Source organism: Monopterus albus, unplaced genomic scaffold, assembly GCF_001952655.1.
Source record: "Monopterus albus unplaced genomic scaffold, M_albus_1.0 scaffold122.1, whole genome shotgun sequence".
Taxonomy (NCBI): domain Eukaryota; kingdom Metazoa; phylum Chordata; class Actinopteri; order Synbranchiformes; family Synbranchidae; genus Monopterus; species Monopterus albus.
The window spans coordinates 918771-935588 of NW_018128002.1; the positions used below are offsets into that span (position 1 = coordinate 918771).

Below are 16818 nucleotides of genomic sequence, written 5' to 3' on the forward strand. Positions count from 1 at the left end.
CTGTTGGAGTGGTATAGACCGATATCCAAAAGTTCTTACCAGCTGTAGGATATTAATGTAAAGCTGTTCTGTACAAACAGACACACAATAAGCAGGAAAATCACTTCAAATTAGCAAAATCTGGGGTGTTGCTGAGCCTCGCGTTTTGCACGTGCTGCCATCTTGGATAAAGTAAGACTAACATAATAGAGCTGAACACTGGAAACTGAGATTTTACATTATACTAAAAATTCTTACCAAATTTATTTTCTTTTCCTGGCAACATGCTGTACCTCCAGGAATCTGGTGTTTTAGCAGGTGTGTGCTTGTGTTTTTCGGTATACCTGAGTGTTTGAAGACTGTACTCATACTGAAGACATCTTCTCTACAGCTTGTCAGCATTAGCATGCAAACACCAGAAGTCTGTTGCTTTTGAAGTGATATACCTGGATCAACTTTTCAGCTGTACTGGTTTTTTCTAATCTTCAAAGATCAGCTCAGAGAACAGCCATATGGCCAAATCACTGTTGTAGTTAAAGCAACGTGCAAAATTTGTAGACAAAGACTATACACAACAAGCTGCTCAAAGAAAAAGTTTGTCATTTTGTAAAATATGCTTATTTCCCTTCTTGCCAACCATTAGATGAGAAGGTAGATATAGCTCTCATTTACTTTATGTATGGTTATAGTTCAGTATTTTGCGAAATAATGCTTTCTTACCAAAAATTATATGAGAAGATAAACTCTGCTGAGGTCTATATGGTAAATATGTAGCTACAGCCGCTTATCTTAGCAGTGACTTCCTGGAGTCTTGCTGTCACCATGAGGTTTTTGAGCAACCAAAAGAGACTCCAAGAAGCCACAGTGCCCAGCCAAGAAATAATCCAGCAGCAAACCACACAGTGGTATTTCTACACTTCACTTTTTGTATGAATTAAACACTGGAGATGTAATGAGGCACTTGTGGACATTTTACCCATTTCTACTCTTTATACTTGGCAGTTGATCGGCCATTGATGACAATGTTTTGTTTCCTTTAATCCACAAAATCAGAGTGCAGCATATTATTCAGCAGGTGGAGTGCTGAGTGAATGAGATAGCACTAACAGTACAACTCCATACCCAAAAGAAATTTCCCATAATTTAAACTAACAAGACAGAAAGAGATACATGAGACAGATTTCCATTCCCTGTCATTCCACACATCAGCACTGTAAATCTGGTCAAAAGTCCACGCAACAACTTCAACAAGTTAAAGCTGTAAAGAGGATGCTGAAACACGGAGGATCAAATGATTCTGTGGTTCAGCACTGTGGGGTGTTTTTTTTTTTTTACTTTCAAAGACACTACTTTCAAGAACACAAACATTCTAACAAATTTAGAAGAATAAAACTAGAGTGGAGAAAGAACATTTTTTATAAAATAAAATTTTAATTAAAATTTCTTTTGACAAAATATTATTGTTCTGTAGACGAACTCTAGCAATCTGACAGTGGTATAATAAGAAATGACTTGGCACAGTGACTTGGATGAGCAGTGGGAGTTGGATGTGACAGTGGGTGCACAAATGGCAGAGTACCTGTCTTTGATATGACTGATGACCAGCAGTTTGTCACAATATTGCCAGCTGTGATTGGCTGGCTCAGCCTGTATTCACATGCCCCATTAATTCATCCACACCACTGGATTCCTCAGTCAGCATTATTACCCTCCTCCACCACAGCCACATATACTCTCACCCTGGTCCTGCTAACACCACTGCTAGGAGGGCCTGATTGGAGCTACTCGGCCAGAAGCAACAGAAGTCAGGCAGTGACACATAGACAAAAGCAGTCAGATACACACTTACACACACAACCTGCTCAATACCACTCAAATAGTCATAAAAATGCACAAATTCCGTCATGATCTAACAAAAAATCTTCTGCACATGGAAATTCACAGATACAACCTCAAACACCTGCAGGTGTGTACCAATGTACAATTAAACTCTATTCACATTAGATAAGATATGGGGGTACTGTATGGCATAAATTCCCAATTTTGAATCAGAGTTGACACTCTTCTCTCTCAAATTTCTCAGGATAATGAGAAACAAAGGACATACTGTGGCACAGAACTGAATGAGAATGAGCTGAAGGGCTCTTAGTGTGTGTCAGTATGTGTGTGTGCATGTGAGTGCTGCATGTAGCATCTCTTTAGTATAAATACACCTGCAGATTAATGAGCTGCTAGCCAACTTGCCAGGACTCACCTCTCTCCTTATCTTTTTTCTTCTCCTCTCTCCAACACACAAACGCATTTTTCCACCACTTTCTCATACACAAACATTCACACCACCTTGGCTTGACTCATCTTTGCTGCTCCTATATGTAATTTACTTGACAGCTAAAGTGTTGGGTACAGTAAATATATATGCATGCCTGCAGCTGATATGTGTTTGATTTAGCTCAGTATTTGTTTGTGTTTCTGTGTGTGTGTCATGCTGAATGAATGGAGGTAATGACTCTATACTGGGTGAAAGCTGTAGTAGGAAGTGAAGCATATAAAAGCTGGCCACATAGAGAGCAGAACAAATAGATTTCCTATGCAAACCAGGAACTGGGTTTTTATACAGGAAGGGTCTTATCAGAGTTCCTAAAACACACAGTGACGCACATAAAAAAGCATACAAGCAACTGCACACTGAGAGATAAGCTTATATCATCAAGTATAAATATGGATCACATTTTACTGGACATGAAAGAACACAAGCATCAAAACACAAACATGTACTCATGCAGCAATACGTGTATATATAAAGGGTTAGGGGTTTAACCCTTTCACAATATTCAGAGGTGTAAAAACTGAGAAAATGTTATTCAGTATTGTAACTGTCAAATCAGAACTCAAATTCTGTGTCATACAGCTTCCCCAAGTTTACCAGTAGCTCTCAGAACATATCTCTCAATCTACTAGCATTTTTCCACTCCAGGCAAACCTAAAATTCATTAGCCCCATTCCACACGGTGTCATCTAACATTACTGTGTGCAAGACAGTCCCGGAATATCCCACAGAAAGTCTATGTTGTGCACTGCTGATGTTCGTTACTGCTAACATTAGCTATATTAGCTATAGCCTACCTGTAGCTAACATTATCACTTACAAACACACTGCAGTTTGAGAGCTCTAGCTGAATTCTGGAAATCTGCTGCAGTAACATACAGCTTCCCCAAGTTTACCAGTAGCTCTCAGAACATCTCTCTCAATCTACTAGCATTTTTCCACTCCAGGCAAACCTAAAATTCATTAGCCCCATTCCACACGGTGTCATCTAACTATGTGGCCATGCTTGGCAGGCAGAAGCCTCGACGTGGACAGCGGCTCAGGGGAGAGGGCCATCTTCTCCTCATGGATCTCAACCAGAATATGCAAATCACACTCCTTAGCCACACGCCTCAAATTCGTACTCTCTCCTCACCTCTCCTCCACTTCAGTGACAGAGAAGTGAAACTGAATGAAACAACTTTGAATTGGCACTGAATAACACTGACATCAACAAAAATCAGGAGATTGTTACTGAAAAAAAATACTTTAGCATTGAAAAAGACTTCAGTTAACAAAAAAATCTGAAGATTGTCATTTTTCTTTTATTAATACTGTTTTGTTTTGTTTTGTTTTGTTTTGTTTTTATATAATGTTTGCTTTTTCAGTTAGGGTTTAGTTTTCTTCAGTTATTTTTGTTTTCAATGGCAATGGCTTTTAGTGCCAAACACTAAGGTTACTGATCTGGTGCCATAGAAAAGGGAAGGCAAGGATGGAAGTAGGGAGTGAAAGATCCTAGTGAGGATGGAAGTGTGAAAGGTAAAATGCAAGAGAAAGAAAACCACAAAGTATGAGGAAGGGTGGAAAAAGAAGGAAGAAAGATACAGAGAATGATGCAGGAAATTAAAAATCGAGAAAGGAAGTAAAGAAGGAAGACATGGAAGAACAAACTATGACAAAGGAAAGGAAGGAGGAAACAGCAGATGAAAGAATATGAAAATGGCAGCGTAGGCAATCAATTTCAAGAGTTGGATGTGCAGCTTTCTTTAGTTGAGGTGTGTTAATGCATATACCCTGTGTCTCAGGCAGATAAGGTTGTTGAGGAACAGGGCCAATCCCACACAGCCCAGGGGGACACTGCTAGCACCAGGAGCCCTAAAGGGACACCTGTAAACCCTTCTGACTCAAAGGAAATTAGCTTGGTAAGACTCATAGGGCAAAGAAGGATAACTTTGCCATTTATAAATGTCATGAGGGAGGAAGACAAAATAGAAGTTGAGAGACTCAGAAGTGACTAATGAAAAACAAGTAGCTTATGAAGGGGCCATGGGGGGAGGAGGTGGAAGGGAAATTAATGCTATGAAAGTGACAGGAAGGAAATGACGAGAAGGAAAGGGGGAGGAAAGAAGGAAAAGTAAAAAAAAAAGGGCACATCTACAGTATACATACTGACATTCTGCATTTCCTATCATTTTAAAGTCCGCTGTAGCTCCAGTTTCCTCCTTTCTCCTTCTTTGAGGAGACAGAAATAAAGAATGAGACTGTGTGGTATCGGTGGTCCTCTGGCAGCTTCCTCAGTTTCTCCTGTCCCGAGCTTCTTTTTCCTGGCCACTAGCCCCCCTCCCACACAAAATATAAACAGACACTGAAGATGGAGCCAGCAAATACACATGCACACACATAGTGTCAGTGACTGGAGTCAGGCTGTCACAACTGAAGGCTAGCAGAGCAAATGGAGATGTTGTGACACTTTACCTCATTACATTTTCCCAGGCTGTTATGAATGTTGCAGCAGTGCTGTCAACCAAAGCAAAAACCTGTCTTAAACATACTGTGACACATGTGTCCAAAATACACTTGTGCCACTGACACATCCACAGTGCAACATGAGAATAATATGAATCTTCTGCTGGTTTTGTATTTGTTGCAGTGTGATTTTATTTTATTTTTTTTATGTCTACAAGGCAGGTTTTATGCTCATTTACTTGCTGCCCCTCGATGCACAAGGAAATCTGGCAAACCCTAGTGATTTGGATCATTGCCTGCATGCAGCTCTCAGTACTTTGTCTAGGATCAATGATGTAATTGCATCTGGGGCTAGTGGTGAGGTAACATATCCCCGTTCATCCTGACATCTTAGCCAAGCAAAAGGGAAGAAACATTTTTCTCTATTTTCATCAGAAACCCCAGAATGAATGACTTTTCTCCAGATTGCGGCTCCTCTGACAAGTCGATTGGCATTGCAGTACTCTCTGGAGAGCAGTACAGAGCCTTGGGCTGTGCCAAAGCTATTGTGTAGTCTGTCTGTTTCCTCTTCTCCCTGCTGATCCTGATCCCTTTGTAATCCACCTGCACCCAAACATTGCTGAAGGCCACAGGCACACTCAAATGAATTTAAAAATGCTAGTAGACATACTGCTACACTACCTATACAGTACAAAAACATTATACTGCTTATTAGATTAACTATAAATATATTTAATAAACATATTGTAACTTCACTTGTAAGCATTGAAAAAGTTCATTCTTAATCATGAAAACAGCAGATGACTAAAAATATAGCCTCTGTATAGCAGGTGTAGTGCAGTTTTCAATCATGGCACGTGATTTGTAGATTTCTTGTCTGGTATAAAAGGTATGACGGAGAGTTTATTCTTGACCAGCAGTTGACAAAATACATTCAACACAAGGTCCATTAAGTAGCTGTTCTGGAGCTTTCAGACCTGGTGAAGAAGATCATTCAGCATGATCGAAGCTCCAGAACTGCTTTAAAACAGACGTTGAGATGGATCGTTTTATCCAGTAATCAAGTTATAATCAATAGAAGTGGGAGTAAGTTACATGTGTGCAAGTCTCAAGCCTTAACCGTCAGTCCCAAGTTATTGTGGTGAGAATCAAGCAAGTCAAGTTGAGTACCTGCTATAGGTCAAGCAAGTCACAAGTCAAATTATACAAAATTCTGATGATCTGATGTTATAGGAAAATCATGTATTTAAATGAAATGTTCACAAACCTCCTTGGGTGTTGTGTATTCGTAGGATATTAACCCTAAACCCTAATTAACTCTAAAACTAACAACAAATTACCTCTACTCACTGTTAATGCCTGTCAGTCCTGGATTACCTTGTTTGCCTGTGCCACAGACCTCCATCTTTGTTCAAGAGCAATTAAATAAAACAGATCAGTGTAGCACGCCGCTGCACTGGGTGACATGTTTCCTCATTACAAAAAAACAGACCCTGATATTTTCAGGTAGGTCATACAGTCATCTGATCTATTGTTAAAATAAAAGTACTGATTAGTGCACACACTCCTGCCCCATAAAGTTTGAAGTGGGATGCAAGAGGACAACTAGGTGACATTGCATGTTCACAGTAAATATGACATTTACACGTCCTTCAAAAAATATACGAGGTTTATGAATTGGTGTGTGTGGTTTCTTTCCCTCCTGCACTGTCCACACACAAATTCTTGCATGCATTCACATAAACACAAAAAAATTATTGTATGCTCATACTGATTGATGTTGCCACACGCAAACAGCACCCAGCAGCATTAGGGTTATTGACACAACACAACATGGTCCACTGAGTGGGCGTGCTGTTTGGACGAGTAGCAGTTCAAGAGAATGGTATCCATCTTTGTAGAAGGGCATGGAAATGTCAATGCCCCTCAACTAGCTAAAGGAAGTCAATCATCCAGGGCCTCACACAATGAAAGATGACAACACAAAGAGCCTTTCAGCGAAAACCTTTGTGTGTCAAATATTTCCATTTCAAAGCCTCCATTTTACAGGATGTCATGTCAATTTATTTTTACATAATGTCAGCTGTGTCGTTCAAAGGCAATTAGGAGAATGTAGAAAGGGTGAAAAGATCTGTCACTGCTTCTGGTGGATAAGGGGGCACATTGGCACACAATGTATTTGTTAGAGAGCATTTTTCTGTATGGGTGTGTGCGTTACTGTGTACTTGCATGTTATGTGTTTTCTTCCATGTAGCTGGCAAAAACATCTTCCTCTGTCACATTAATATTGTCCCTTCAAGCCCTCCAGCCAACCCTGTCAGATGTGATGTCCCTGGGTGGCATTTACTGGTTCAAAAGTTCAGCAGTGGGCAGCATGGTGGCGCAGTGGTTAGCGCTGTTGCCTCACAGTGAGAAGCTTCTGTATGGGACCTTTCTGTATGGAGTTTGCATGTTCTCCCTGTGCTTGCGTGAGTTCTCTCCGGGTACTCTGGCTTCCTCCCACAGTCCAAAGACATGCAGCTTAGGTTGATTGGTGTCTCTAAGTTGCCCATAGGAGTGTGTGTGTGTGTGTGGTTGTTCGTCTATGTGTTAGCCCTGCGATGGATTGTCCGACCTGTCCAGGGTGTACCCCGCCTTCGCCCAATTGCCGGCTGGGATTGTTTCCGCCCCCTTTTTCTTTTTTTACTGTTGATATTTTTCACTTAAAGGTGCAATGTGGGAGGATTTACAGTATTAACAGAAACAGGCTTAATATGGCATAAATATGTCTTCATTAATGTGTAATCACCTGAAAATAAGGATTGTTGCTCATTGCACTGAATAAGACAGTCAATAAGTTGACAGGCAAATGGATGCAATCATGACCCTCTCAATAGACATTTCTAGTTGGTTCAACATTCATAATGTGCAGAATGCATCTATACTCCCTCTCTGTTGCATTCAAGCTACATAGCAAACACAAAAACAGCTTAAAATCACATTAAGAATGATCCTCTGAAGACAGGTGCAGAGACGCAGTGTTGCTATTTTTGTATCAAAGCCAACAAATGCCAAGTAAAAAATATCTCAAATGACTCACTTTGACATTTAATTTTATTTAATATTGTAGGTAAATGCAAACAGCTTGCTATTATGCAACCAAAAAGATGAACAAGAAGTCAGATATCATTTTAATGAGGAGGGAAATAAAGATATGAATGCAAATGTTTCAGACTCTGGAACTAAATAGCATTATAACATGTTCTTTTGAGCATTATGATAAATACTAAATATAAATGTAAGATTGATTTTTTTTCTATCATGACAAATTAGGAAAAAGGTATTTGATTGAGTGTCATTAGAAGCGCCATCTTCTATTAGTCTGCAAAATGTTTCATCAGAGGAACTGTCAAGTTGAAAAGTCAGCATCATTTGACATTAAAGAATAGTTTAATTGTTCATTCTAGTGAAACCAAAGTATGTTATTTTAACTTGAAAAGGATCACCAGCAGGCATAGCAACCAAGCCACAAAACATGATTGAACACACATACAAATTGCCAGCCTGAAAAGCGGTTTTGAGTGCTGTTAGAAGTATAGTGACACACTCTGGTGTACACTTTCTACACCACTGCAGCAAGATGAGAGGTTGAACCACTGCAGGCCTGCAAAGCATGATTTTTAGGGTCAGTTAAAGGCCCCAAAAGCTTCAAATTATATTTTTCTGTACTATAAAATATATTAAATAAGCAAAAATCAAAAGAAAACTGAGCTCTGTTTTCCAGACTGTATTGGTGTCATATTGTTTCAAACTACCACCAACAGTCATCAGAGTCCGATTCCAGCATAGCTCAGTCCCTATTGGTGCACACAAATATATGGTCATGTTTATCCACCTGGACTCCACTCACTTCAATGAGAGCACAGAGACAAATCTCTACACTGAAAAAAGGACTCACCGGGTCTTTGGATTTACACAAATTATGCTAGTATATGCAATACAGTTCATTCATATTCCCTCTGTTAACATAATTCAAACAAGTTAACCCCTAAAGAAAATTATGTTGGTTTTACACATTATCATTGTGTGGGGCCGATGTACACATTACAATCAAGTAAATCCACAGTGGCTTGCACCTGTTTATCCCTCCCCATCCATTTCTGTGCCAGTAGATAAGTGGAGCACTGCTCTTCTCAACTCCCTGGAGATTGTACTAGTGCCCAGGCCTGATTTTGTTTTACTGGAAAGTGAGCCAGAAACGGATTGTCTCACACACACATACAAATGCAGAAATACAGTCTCACACACACAACATACTCACATGTGTTAGCTGGGTGTCTCGTTAAACCATTCGGGCACAGTGGACATTGAGTGAGCATGCCTGCTGTGCTCTGGCCCTTATCACTCTGAGTAGAGGAGAGGAAGGCAGACACCATAAGTACTGATGAACAATATGGTACACATCAGTTAGTGATATATTTTTATAAAATCAGATATTTAGATTTATCATGAGAGTACCACTCCACAAAAAAAAAATTGTTTTGCGTATTCACACTTCAATTAGAGGGGATCATTAACTCCTGACCTTTGAAATAGAAACTTTACAAAAGAAAAAGACTCTTCACTCAAGATCCAGCTAGGTTTTTCTTTAATCCATGATGACATCTCCAGAACAACTTAGCCAACTCCTCCCACTGATGAAGACATGGCTGAAAGTTATAGAAACAGATAATAGGTGGGGCCTTGAGTTAAGGTCCTATTGTCATACAATGTGTATAAAGATGGACACTGCGTCACCACTTTCCTCTACTATGCAAAAGTGAAGCCAAACTATGGCATTTTGAAACCAGATTCTGTGCAGCAGTAACCAAGTAGCTGAGCAATGTATCAGGCCCCTAGTCAAAGCTGTCATATCACCAGAAAAGTACCCCTTTTTATTTCATCAAATAACTTATTAAAAAAAAACCAAAACAACCACTTGTACACACATCAATGTGATAATATTGACCAAAAATGACAAAAAACCATATCTGTGAAAAATTAAAATTTATATGTACTTTTTTGTTTGTTTGTTTTCCAGGCCAATTAAATTGGCAATGAGGAAATGAGGATACCTGTCTTTAAAAGCTACAATTATGGTTTATCTTTTGGAATGCAAGTCTTCTAAAGCACAAGAATGGTTTAACTATAACAATTAGTTTGACCATCTCTGTGTTTAAATTTCTTCAGACATCTGTGAACATTAGTTTCCAGTGCCCACAGTGTCACCTTTGTTAGTTCTTATCACCCTGCATGGGTCCAATTTTGCAAACGCACACCTGCAAAGCTTCATATCGGACCTAATCCATTACCTACAGTTTCTCTAACAAAAATCCAGACACAACACAACCCAACCCATATTTGTAATTAAAATAGAATCATATTGCATTGTATCATACCATATAAGTAAAGAGATTTACTATTACTATTTACATGTGAAAAATGACTTTAAAAATGAAGAACAAGATGCCGATGTTTAGTAAACTACTGTGGAGGTAGTGGTACCATTGCCCTCCATAGATTAGTCTACAGCCCTGAAGCACCCTATGAGCACTGAATGTCCTCATAGTGAAGAGGAAACCAGACTTATAACCCTTTGATTTGGGAGGTGTTTTACTCTTGCTGTTCCTTTGCTTTGTTATTTTATTCTCTTTGTATATGTTATCCCTTCATGAGTCAAATAGAGACATGAATATATGCCTGCACACAAAAGAAGAAGAAGAAGCTTTGTTTGTAACATTGTGACACGTACAGCAAATTTTGTTTGGAGCCAAGGGGCCCTGGGCCGCTGCGTGCATATGCGCCGCCATCACAAAACCAACACAAATACCATCTCATTCTGTCTCCTCAGGTGGGGCCTCTCACTCCTACAAGACAGGAGCCCAATGTGCCGTACCAGCAATGAAGCTGTCATGCTGTTTTATCCAGACACATTCTTCCTCCCCAAATGCTGTCTGCCTGCACAGCTGCTGTCATCCAACACTAAAACTTCCCTACTTCCCTGGAGCACAGCGTTATATCACCTTTCTTCTGTCACCCCCCACCCACCCTTGTTTTCATCAGCTCTAAGCTAATAGCCACTGACACCACAGATTTTTTTTTTGTCGATTTGACCGGCAGGCTGAATCAACAAGACAGGAGCATCACAAACTCACTAAAAAGAGGATGACTGGAATCAGCCAAGATTAACCTAGCCTTCCTCAATGTACAAAACTTATGCAGGTCAGATAAACTATTATAAGAAACATCTACAATCTTACTGCACATTTTGACAATCCCCTGCAGTGTGTTCTGGCTTATAAAGGTTAGTGGTTGGAATCGACAAACAAGAGAAAACATAAGAATATATACTATAAAACAAAAATAAAATACTTTCATAAGTGTTATCACCATTAAAACTACAGAGATTGTGATAAAAATACATTAACTGGAGGTCCTTCTTACATATTTGATCCACCTGTGGTTTGAAAGTCAGTGTGTTGATTTGCATGTGAATGTGAACAAAGATGGTGTGCAAATATGTACAGCAAGCAATTTCATTTTGGTCACTTCTATGGGTCTGCACAGTTTTTATAGCTACTGGCAACGTGAGTTCAATGTCCAACTCAATGTCCTCCTCCCTCTCACTTACCCTCCACCCCACTCTATACTCTCCCTCGCTCTCATGGCTCAGATTTGACAGCGGACTGCAGCACGTCCTGCAAACACATTGCAATTAACATTATACGCTTCAGTGCCTCCCAAACCACTCGCTGATGAGGTTCAATCAATTCGCTTTAATTATAACTTTTTCAGAAACACCGCTAATCTCTTCAGAAGTTTGATCTCCCAGGGGCTTGTTCAGTAACAAGCTGTGGGCAGGTAGCTGCATGTGTGTGTAAAGTGTGCCTGTATCTAACTTGATTCTAACCTCTCTATTGTACTCTCTCCCCATTTTCTCTCCAGACATTGATGACTGCCAGTCTAATCCATGCCAGAATGGGGGAACCTGCATAGATGAGATCAACTCCTTTGTCTGTCTTTGTCTGCCCAGCTACGGTGGAGCTACTTGTGAGAAAGGTAACAATCTGCATAAAAACACTGCTTTCTCATTTTGCTCACTAGCTCACTTTATTCAGGAGTGTGTGGAAAGAGGAGATGGAGAATTAAGGCAAGTGAAGGAATAAGCAAAAATTTGGAAAAAGAATGGGTGGAAAGAGCAGGATGAAGATGGTAAAAGGGATCGGAAAGGAGTATCAGGAGGTGGCACATGAGAGTAAGATGGTGCTAAAATAGCAGGATACTGAGGCAGAGGTGGAGACAAAGCAAGCAGATGGAGGATTAGGGGGTTAATGAGGATGTAGTGGAAAGAGATGGTGGAAAAGTAGATGAATGTAGACAAAGAAGTGGAGGAGAAAGAGGGATGCTCTGTGGAATAATGTATCTTTTTAGCACAGAACACCTGCGTCCAGCTGGTTTTGTCTCTCATTACTGGAATTCCCCTGAGAGAAAGGGGTCGTGAACACATCACCAATGTGTCATTGTAAAAACATTAGAGCTGATTATTGATCTTTTTTTTTTTTTTACCCATTTTATCTGTAAAAATCCCATGTAACAGAAATTGATCAGTTTAAATTGATTTTCAATTGGATTTAATGTAATCACCCAGATTTTTGTATTATTTAGTGTCTCAAAATCTGATATAATAAAAAAAATTAAGAACTGATAATGTATGAAAAATGTTAATGGGAAGATAAAATGACTCATTTATATAATAATAGGGTAGACCAGGAGGTTTGAAATGGGGCACAGAGGGAGAGACGTAAGCCATGAGCCCCAAAATGCAAGATTACAAGTCTGTACTCCATCCGGGAGTCATAACTCACCCATACCTGAACACACAGATGTGATACAATGTGGCCCCACTTCATAAGGATATCAACATTTTCGGTGTCCGTTGCTAATAATCTGTAAATTTCCTTTAAAATTACAGAGACACTCCTTACAAGTCCAGATCATGCCTGAGAAGAATTAAATCTAAGTAACCCAATGAGAGTTGTCTCTGCATTTATGGATACAGTGCAGACACAACATGTGAGTGTATGCCAGTTTATTTTATGCTAATCCTACCTAAAGCTCACTCTCCCTGATTGTCAGTCAATGAAACTATAGCGATAACGCATGCAAAAACTCTCCTCCTCTCAAAATAACCGAAGTGTAGAGGGACTGGGCCCATTTATAAGCATGGTGAGAGTTTGATAACCCAGTCCTGTATTCAAAACCGGGATCGAAACATCTTGCCATAATACTTCTGATTTCAAAGGTCGATACTGTGTCAAGCCCTCTGCTTTGAACATAACATCACTACTATTTGTACTCTTGTAAGTTGTGATTTTTCCCCTACTTTGTCTTCCGGACTCTGTATTTTGATAATTATTAGTATGGTTCCCTGGTTTTTGTGTTTATTGCTCCCTGACATATTTATGTGTTTTTCTTTACTTGTCTGTAGTGCGGTGTCAGGTTGAGCATCTGCTTTTACAGTTTTCCTTAATTGCTTAAACACATTTGTTGAAACCACCACTCATTTTCTCAAAACCTTAAACACAAATCCAAATACTCAAACTAAATTCACGAAACCTCTGACTATTCTGGTAAAATCAAACAATTGCTTTGCTTTTATTTCACCAGCACTCAAAATCAAACAATGCTTTCAGATCACACACACATGAGTCAATCATATGCAGCTCATTCATTAGACACTACATCAAAAAATGGAGAACACAGCATCCAGGGCATGTAGTTACAAAAGAACATTTATTGTATATAGTAAAAAAATACACAAAACAAAAGAAATCACACCTAAAAGTATGGTGAACTTGCCAGAAACCATGTTACGATCAAAAAAAAAAGAAGAAGAAAAAAAAACATCAGAAAGATTATTCTGCCTCAGGATCACATCTTTGAGCTGGGCCCGGCCAGACGGCTTCATCTACATCGCAGGCAATGTTGTCCCTTGCCAGGCAATGGGCAAAAAAAAAAACCCTCTGGTGTGGCGGATCCAACCTTGACAACACTGCACGTCTATGTCACCACAGGCCAGTTTCATTGCCTGTAAGACACTTTCCCTGGTACATGGGTTTTGGTCATAGACTGCTGTGCAGAGAAAAACCTTTCTATTGGGTTGAGGAAAAGGCTATATGGTGGAAGGAACACATTTAAAATTTGCTGGTTGTTGTTGAAGCACTCGTGTTTTCGGGCACCACGGTGAAAGCTGACATCCCAGACCACGACATAGACTGGTTGGACTTACTGCTGATGATCATGTTGCTCTCACTCAAACAAAACCATCCATTTCTTAGACCATCCAGAAATGTGAGAAGATGTTCAGTATTGTATGGCCCCAAGGTTGCATGTGCATAGAGAACCCCATGATTGCTTATGGCTGCACAAAGGCTTGACATTGCCACCACGCTGACCAGGGACTTCCATTATTGCACGTTAGCCAATTACGTTTCTCCCTCTCCTTCTTCTCTTCATATGATTTAGTCCGGCTTCAGCTACAAAAATCCATTCATGGGCCTTTCCATGGAATCCAATTCCAACACTCTGTAAATGAAAATAGTCATTTACCATGGTACCGTAAATGATACTGAAAGACTTTTACAAGTGTCTTTGTATGCATTCCTGATTTACATACACAATAACATAGCGCACTTTACAGTAACTGTAGGCTAGAAGCTCAGAAGTGTACTGTAAGCATCAGCACTGAAAATGTCTCAGCATTTACAGAACTTACTTGCACATACTGATGTCGTAGATCTTTGACTGTTTCAGAGTTGCGTTCAAAGGGTACTCTGTATACTTGCTTCATGCATATGCGGTTACGTTGGAGGCCAGGGTTATACTGTTGATTCCTTCAAAATTTACATTATCTTCAATAACTGCTGAATTTCACAGAGTTGGATGTCAATGAGAACCTCTTGCTCTTCCTATATATATATATATATAAAAATTACCTGTTCTCTTCTCTGTATGTCCTGATTATGGTGGCCACAGAGAATGTGCTCAAGTTAGGTTGAACTCTTTGTCCTGCCTGCCTCATTGTCATTCCATGCACGAGAACATGGTCTATCACAGTAGCTCTAATTTCATCTGAAATTATTGTTTTTGGTCTTACTCTTCCTCGTCCTTGTCCTCTTCATCTACCGCCTCATATACGCACTCTTCCTCTTCCTCTCATATTGTTATCCATATTTGAGGAATACACCCGTGCCATCTGTACACTTTGAACTGGCTTATATTTTGTACCTGCCCATCACATAATTAGAAACAAGTGTGAACAAATTTGAACCACTGTGTGTAAATGATGACAACTGTGCTTTAGTTGCATTTAAGTTTTGCTGTCCTGTGTTTAGTGTTTTGCAACACAAGTTCATAACAGTGTGAATTGTGTTTTAGTTCGAGTTTAGCAAAAAGAGTGCATACGATTTGCAAACAGTGTCTAACTGCCTGATCTTGTTTAAGGTTTTGCAGAAAGAGTGATTTATTTGACAAATTTGTTTAGGCTACTGAGAATTTGGCTCAGAGAATGGGGTTTATTGTCTAAGTAACTGTGAAAAACTGTAATCCTAGTCTCTAGTCCGGGTCTGCATATTTGGGTCCTTCCCTGCCCGAAACCTAACAACCAGGATACTCAGTATAGATAAAGGATGGATCATTGTCATTTTAATTGTCTTTTTTGTCACAATTAAAGTGGCATTACCTCTATTTTACATGTGTTAACAGTTTAATGGGGAGAACTTCCCAACCAGTGAGAACAGTACCTTTCTTGGTTCTGGTGGAGCTTTGTCAAACTGGAAATGTTGATGTCATCTTAGTTGTGAAGACATTTAAAAAGAAAGCCTGAGTTACAAACTGACATGGTGGAATTAGATGAGGGCATTCCCCATCCAGGGGAGGTGTAACACAAAATGTTTTTTGTTGCATTGTAGGATCCAATGATTTTGAAACATTTTTCAGAATATTCTGACCTCTGCTTCTATGGTTGTGATTATTCTTGATGGTCTTTTTGATCATTCATCACACTAAATGTTACTTAAGTACATGTTGTGCTGTGCCTCTTGGTTGGGTAGCATTCATGCCCCTCCTGGAGTGCAGGTCACAAAAAAAGCAAACAGAGAAAAAAAGTTCTTTAAAGCAAGAGAGGTTATAAAAGGGTTTGATGTAGAAATGCTTGATCTCACCAATTTGAGCCTGACAAAAATTCAGACCCTATAAATTGTTTTTCCCCTCTCCCCTCTTCCTCAAACACACACATATGCATCACCACAGTGTGCCTCTTGTTTGACTTGTACTGGACCTGTGCATATGTTTTCTTTCCTGCTGCGTTGCTGCCTTCATGCTTGATTGAGAGCAGCATGTCTGATTGTATAAATCTAAAGTCTGTTTTTCCTTTTGTTTTTATCTCTCACCGCTCTGTGCTCACAGAAATATAGGATTCAGCTGTGAAAAGTACAATTCGCAACAGGCATCACTCTGCCATTTTAGCTTGATCTCTATTTGATATCCAGGGGGAGGTCTAAATGGTAATGGTGGAAATGAACTTGTTCGTTCCACCAAGGCTCCCATCCATTTAAATGTCATCAAATTGGTCCCTGTCTCAAAGTGATCTGGTTCTCTCCGTCTCATTTGCTGTGTGTGTCTCTGCATATTCAGGTGTATGCGGTGTGAGCTATCAGCCTCGGATGCTGGGTAGATCCGGTCCGCTGCTGGCTCCCTCTGGCCTGTTACCATGGTGATCCCATCTGAGAGTCAATAATAGTGAGTTGACGGTGCTGAAGTCCTCCAGTGAATGTAATGATAGAGAGGAGGAAACGCCTTGTTGTTCTGCAATTTTTACAATTATATTTTCATAGGTTTTTGTTGTCATTGCTATTGAGGTTAGAATAATGCATCTTTTTGTCTGTGATACACTTAAAATTGAGTATAATCCCAATTTTCTGTCAAATATTGTAGCAGTATTTCTTTTTTAATAATCAGTGTAGTTATAGTTGTGAAAAACAGAATCCATT

The 16818-nt window shown here is 39.6% G+C and overlaps 1 protein-coding gene across 5 annotated transcripts in view; it reads left to right on the plus strand.

Moving 5' to 3' along the window:
* The window catches only part of ncanb (neurocan b), a 193811-nt gene that overhangs the window by 143341 nt on the left and 33652 nt on the right, over nucleotides 1-16818 (plus strand). For 4 of the 5 annotated variants that reach the window (XM_020612265.1, XM_020612264.1, XM_020612267.1 and 1 more), the window contains one exon: nucleotides 11714-11827. In XM_020612265.1, coding sequence (XP_020467921.1) covers nucleotides 11714-11827 — 114 coding nt within the window. Of the gene's footprint in view, nucleotides 1-11713; nucleotides 11828-16462; nucleotides 16568-16818 lie in introns of all 5 variants that reach the window. The other variant, XM_020612268.1, reaches the window with a different exon arrangement.